Below are 6,000 nucleotides of genomic sequence, written 5' to 3'. Positions count from 1 at the left end.
CAGGATGTGTGTGGACATATCCGCTGGCTAATGAGAGTATCCTATAGTTTAACACTACATTAGGCAGCAAATATCAGTTACATATGCAGACCTCTGTGTGTGTGTGTATGTTAGCTCTACGTTAAACATCTTTAAAGACAACAGAGACGGACAGGCAGACTAGGGTTACTGCTCTGTGGCACTCTCACAGGACCGTAGAAGCAGACACAGCCATGTAAAAAGTCGACATAGAAATCTCATGATATCACAAACATCATATTTCTATCTCTAGATCTCTGCGGATGGCAGACGTCTGGTCCGCGCGCTCGATCCTCTCGTTAATTTATGTGCAGTCCGGTGGAAACTCCTCACCAGGGAGGCTCGAGTCTTTAGAATGAGTTGCCCGGGAGTGACACCAGAGGGAGACATACACTGCTGCAAGGCCGTAGGAGGGGCTCTGACACACACACACACACACACACTCACACATGCACACTTCTTCATATGAGTTATTTTTAAAAAATCCATAACAAAATTAAATAAAAAGAAAAAAAAACAACAAGAAAAGAAATTCAGCTCTGTTCTCAAAGCTTACAATCATCTCAACACACACACACACACACACACGACGGCGGTCAGTAAACGTTAAGTGATGAATTGAGGGTGGACTGCTTTGTCCAAGGAAGCGTTGAGTGCAAACCTCGACCCCGCTGGACAGTCTCGCATTCACACCCAGCGATCCGAGGTAAAATCTCTCTTTAAAAAAACAACAAACAAGAAAAACAAAACAACAGCCATCGTCTCCGTGTCGCCCCCCCCAGCACCCCCCCCCCCCTTCGCCGCGGTAGCACCGTCCAATCCGGCCTCCTCTTCTCCTCCCAAATCCCCACGTGGGAAGTCTTTTCTCTCCGTGCGCCCAATTTCACATCTGTTCCTCCGGTGGCTCCCTCTGGGTCGCTGTGTGTGTGTGTGAGTGTGTGTGTTTGTGTGTGTGTGTGTGTGTGCAGAGCGCGGTCAGAAGACCTCTGGTAGTGTGACGTTGCGGAGAAGCCACTGTTGGGAGCGTGCGTGCGTGCAGTCTTTGACGCTGGGCACCTGGCTGTCCTCCTCGCTGGCCTTGTCCAGACACTGGTTACTGTTGACGTGGATCAGGCTCAGCTTCTGCACAGGAGGGGAGACGCAGCGCATTCTCACTGCTTCATTTCATCTCACAATTTCAATTATTCACTTATTCATTTTCATTTTAATGTACATTTTATTTCTGAATGTTTTTCCCAGACTTGTGCAGATTTTGAGGTTCATTTTATTTCTGGCTGAGCTCCCGGTGTGAGGCCGGCTGTGGTTGGGTAATATGTCAGCAAGGATATACAGTATGTCACCCTAAAAACTACAATATCCCAATTAAAGGAAAACAATAACCCAAACCGATTTGACCGCTAGTCTAAAATAGGTGTTGTCATACTGTATGTGTATTGGGAATACACTGGCTTTATTATTTTCAGCCTTCACTAGTTACTAGTAATTTACTACTTTCTTTACTTAGTTTGGTGCATAATATGCACCTCATATTTCTTCTCTGCATATTGTTGGTTATATTTTCTGAGCTGTGCTGATCCCAAGAGGACCTTGTTTACTGTAAACTGCTGTGAGTGCAAAAAATGAGTTGACATTTTCTTTGCTTTATGGTTTTCATTAAAAATGTTACTGATATTTTGTACGGAAGGAGAAAAAACAAATGACGGGCCTATGAAATGTCTGACCTTTCAGGTTTCCAGGCAGGCATGACCACCCTTCCTGTATGTTAATAGGTTTATATTTATTATAAACACGTAACTTTCTACCGTTTCTCCTACTCACCACAGGGTCGTAATCCCAGAGCTGGTTGCCTTTGAGGTGATGGCACTTCAGCATCATGACGGGTCCGTTTAGCTTGGACACGTCAAGACACAAGTCATCCGTCCTGATCTCCTTATTGGCCGTGTAAGAAAACACCTGGATGTGACACAAACAGATTACTCGCCTCAAATCACATCTACATTTCTTTCTCTTGATATTTCCTGTCAGGAGCATTCTTTATTAAACCTCAAGGGAGGGTTGGAACATACAGTATATTGAAGCTTAAAATCAAGCGCTTCGCCTTCCACCAGGACGTCTCAAACTCTATTTCACCCGCATCAGAGAACAAGACCCGGAGATACTTGAACCTGAACACTGTTTTCGACCAGAGAACCGAGGTGCTGACTTTCATCCCTACCGCTCCACACTGGGCCTGATGGAGCCAGAAGAACCACCTCTTCTGCAAGGCTCTCACACCACGACTCTACCACTAGATCTACAGAAGGGATAACCGGGGTGCAGCCCAATACCCAGGACTGAACAATTAATCCAATTTTAATCACAACTTCGGTTGCCAGGGCGAACTCTTTTTTTGGATATAGGGCACGTGATGTTATCCAATGAAAAAGCATATGCACAGAGTGCGTTAGTTGCGTTGTGTCTGCGCCGCACAGCCATACGATTAAATGTACACATTTTCTGGAACATAAAAGTAAAAGCAGTGCTCTATTCCAGTGATTGTTTTTCACCCACAATTGGGACTGGGTGGCTCCATAAAGCAGCATTTAAAATGGTCTGGATTGGCAGTATAGTTTCTGCATTTAGTAATTCTTCCTCCCAGGATACCTGGTTGCCTCCCATGCCGTGGCAGTTGAAAATGCCGACTTTCTCATTCTCCTTGCGGGCCATGTTGTCCAGGCACTGGTTGGTCTCCACGTTGCGGATCTGAGTAGAATACACAATAAAAAACTGATTAAGTCATCAAATCATTATGATTAGATAAAACCAAACCTTATAATTGAAGAGCATTCAGATTCATTGTGTCTGAAGGGGTATCAGCCTAAAGGCAATGAATCACAGGGGCATCTGTGTCCATTAAGAGCGTCTCTAAGGTGAGTTAGTGAGTCAGTGTGTGAGTGAGTATACCTCTCCCAGGGAGTAATAGTGCCTGGGGATCTGGGAGTCAGGGTAGACGTTCTCCAAGTACCAACTGAAGGGTTGACATTGAAGCTTTTGCCTCAGAGCCGAGCGAGATGTGATGTCGCCATAGTCCACTTTGGTCACACCTGGACACAAATACACGACATGACATGAAGCTCAATAACTATTAACTACATTCAAACAGTCCAGTGTTTGCAGAGAGGCTTCATGTAAGCATTGTTCAACGTGTGTCACTGGTAAAGAGGAATGAGGCCACACGTGATTTGAAGCACCTGGACAAGGGTTGTGAGTTTTAAGTACTTTCCTTGATGCATCATTGGCAACATTAAGAATAAATGAAAACATTTAACTTGCTTGTGGCAAAATATTTCTAAGAAAGTTCAACAGCTACTTGTGGAAAATGAGCATGTGGACATAAGTAGGGCTGCAACAACGAATCGATGAAATCGATTAAAATCGATTATTAAAAGCGTTGGCAACGAATTTCATTATCGATTCGTTGTGTCGCGCGACTATTATCTTTGAGTATTAAAAGAAAGTTGCGCGCGCCGCGCAGAGCTGAGAAAAAAAAAGTTGAGCGCTCGCGCAGCAGACCATCGGAGAGACCCGTACTACTGTTCTGAAACATGCGGAGGAAGAGAAGCCAATGCGACTAAATATTTCACACTGAAATGGGGGGTGCGGGTCCTAGCGGGCAACGGGGGGGGAGGGGGGGGGGGGGGGGTGTGCTGCGGTTTTCTTTGCAGCGCCAGTAGTTTTACGTTCTAATCGCCGCGCTCGACTTCAAGGTGTAACCTTTATTATTGTTCGGTCTGAAACAGCGCGCCCAGTGACGGGTGGTGCAGCAATATTGATGTCCGGGTGGAAATCAGGAGAAAGGTCGGTCCGGGATATTTTCGGGAGGGGCTTTGAAATTCGGGAGGGTTGACATGTCTGATTGTAAGATATGCAAAAGCGACATGGCCTGGCACAGGAGCACCACGGCAATGATTCATGATTTTGTGCCTAATATATTTAATTTGGCGGCTGTAAAGTATACATCATGCGATGTGTGTATGTTTTTTGTGTTAGTCCATTTTATTTGCTTACTTAGGGATGTTCAAGGAGCAATCTGTTAGTGCAAAACATATTTAGAAAGTTTAGAAATGTTTTTACATTTTTTATTTTTTTATCCGATTCATCGATTAATCGAACAAATAATCGACAGATGAATCGATTATTAAAATAATCGTTAGTTGCAGCTCTAGACATAAGTGAAAGAAGCTTCAAAGTTCTCATCTTTAGAACTAGTTTTGACATCGACAAAGCAGCCGTCTAAACACAAATGGAGTAATTCAATGTTTGAGTTAGCATCAAACCTTATCTATTGGTTTGATCTTCTATTGAAGAACACATAGTGACATAATGACTATTGGTTGTCTCTCCTCTGTCAATTAATGCGAGTGTGTGTGTTTGTGTGTATGTGCAAGTCAATGAACGCTTCTTAGCGTGAAATTACTCGCTACCCCCCCCATCCTGCGCTACCGAGCCACCTCTGCATTATCACACATTCTACAGCTTAACCGTTAGATCTCACCGGCCACAGAGATTATCCACGCATGAGCAAATTTATGCACACTTGCATATATGTACAAACACACACATACACACAGACACACTCACCAGGGGAGATAATGTAGAAAAAGTTTTTAAATTCATCCATCCAGACTTCGGCCAGGCGTCGGTTGTTTTTGTTGATGATCTGTCCCGTCCCCCCAGGGAACGTGTAGGGTGTGGCCTTTCTGAACACGTGACCCACGTGGGAGCATGTGACGATCTCTAGCGTCCCGCCGCATTGCCAAATCTGTGAGACACAACAGATGTGGCAATAACACACACACACATGTACACTAGGGTGTGCTGAATGGAAATTATCCACCAACTTGAGAAGGATCTGCCAGACTGTGCGATTGGAAGCGAGACAGCATGAAGCCTGACCAAATGTTCGCCTCAACGAGTCGAGGAAGTCAAACGTACAATCTGAAGGAGGATGTGTGTTGCCTGCCACTGTGTGGAACAGCAAAGTCATGTCGACGCGCTACGGGTGTGTTCACTCACTCTGAAAGAAATCTCTAGGTTCTCTCCTCCCCAGATGTCCATGCCTGCGTCATATGTGCCGATCTCCTGGAAATAATCTCTGTCTATGGAGAACAAGCCGCCTGCCATGGTGGGAGTCCTGCAGAGCGACGAACAGCAGGGTAAATTAAGAGCAGGGAGGGTTAGCGGCACTTGAGTCACTGAAGACCTGCTTTCAAAAAGGTCACATGGTATTTAAAGATGCCATCAGAGTTTTATGTTTTGTCACTCCCACCCAGTTCTACCATTTCCTTCTGTTTTTTGGCTCACTTCTCTGTCTGCGTGTCAAGTGTTTAATGGCCTCAAGCCTGTGGCCCCATTTTTTCCCCTTCAAAGAACATTTTGCTCCCCTGTGGATGAGGCTTATTTTCATTACTGCGGGTTTTTGCTTCACTTACCAACACACAAAACACATCATAACACAGATAAAACATATACTGCCTGCACACATGGTAAATAATGAGCAACACCAACTTGTTGAACAACAGATGTTTTAAACCATCACAGCCAGTAACCACTACAGTATTAAAACACCAGTATTAATAATGTATATGCACGCTTTTCTTTTAACTGGATTCATATCAAAGCTCTGTAAATTATTCAGCAGTTTAATCAATATAGTTACAAGACACACATCCGTTAAACAAAAACATAATTTCTAATTAAAGCTTCATCTAAACAGTGTGTGTCGACCCCTTGCAACGACTCACATAAAAACATGTTCATCAAAAAGGATGCAGCAGGCCTGTAGCTACTGAAAAGAAGCTCTTAACGTACTTATGGCAGCAGTACAGGAATACCAAATTCACACGTGAGAAGTTGAACTCACATCAATAGTGATGCTCTAAGGATTTCCTCTCCAGTAAAGCTTCAATAATATAGAATGAATCCCTCCAGAGAGGATTCATG

The 6,000-nt window shown here is 44.2% G+C and overlaps 1 protein-coding gene across 1 annotated transcript in view; it reads right to left on the bottom strand.

Moving 5' to 3' along the window:
• Positions 1-543: 543 nt before the first annotated feature.
• The window catches only part of galnt1 (UDP-N-acetyl-alpha-D-galactosamine:polypeptide N-acetylgalactosaminyltransferase 1), a 30,199-nt gene continuing 24,742 nt past the window's right edge, over positions 544-6,000 (bottom strand). Inside the window, exons 9-14 of the mRNA XM_037452740.2 lie at positions 5,074-5,191; positions 4,639-4,819; positions 2,962-3,101; positions 2,662-2,760; positions 1,837-1,971; positions 544-1,140 (exon numbers count right to left, since the gene is read on the bottom strand). Of these exons, the coding sequence (XP_037308637.1) occupies positions 994-1,140; positions 1,837-1,971; positions 2,662-2,760; positions 2,962-3,101; positions 4,639-4,819; positions 5,074-5,191 (820 nt within the window). The 3' untranslated portion in view covers positions 544-993. The remainder of the gene's footprint in view (positions 1,141-1,836; positions 1,972-2,661; positions 2,761-2,961; positions 3,102-4,638; positions 4,820-5,073; positions 5,192-6,000) is intronic.

Source organism: Pungitius pungitius, chromosome 11 (assembly GCF_949316345.1).
Source record: "Pungitius pungitius chromosome 11, fPunPun2.1, whole genome shotgun sequence".
Lineage (NCBI taxonomy): Eukaryota > Metazoa > Chordata > Actinopteri > Perciformes > Gasterosteidae > Pungitius > Pungitius pungitius.
The sequence above is the reverse complement of the archived record's forward strand: the minus strand, read 5'-3'. Positions and strand labels throughout refer to the sequence as shown.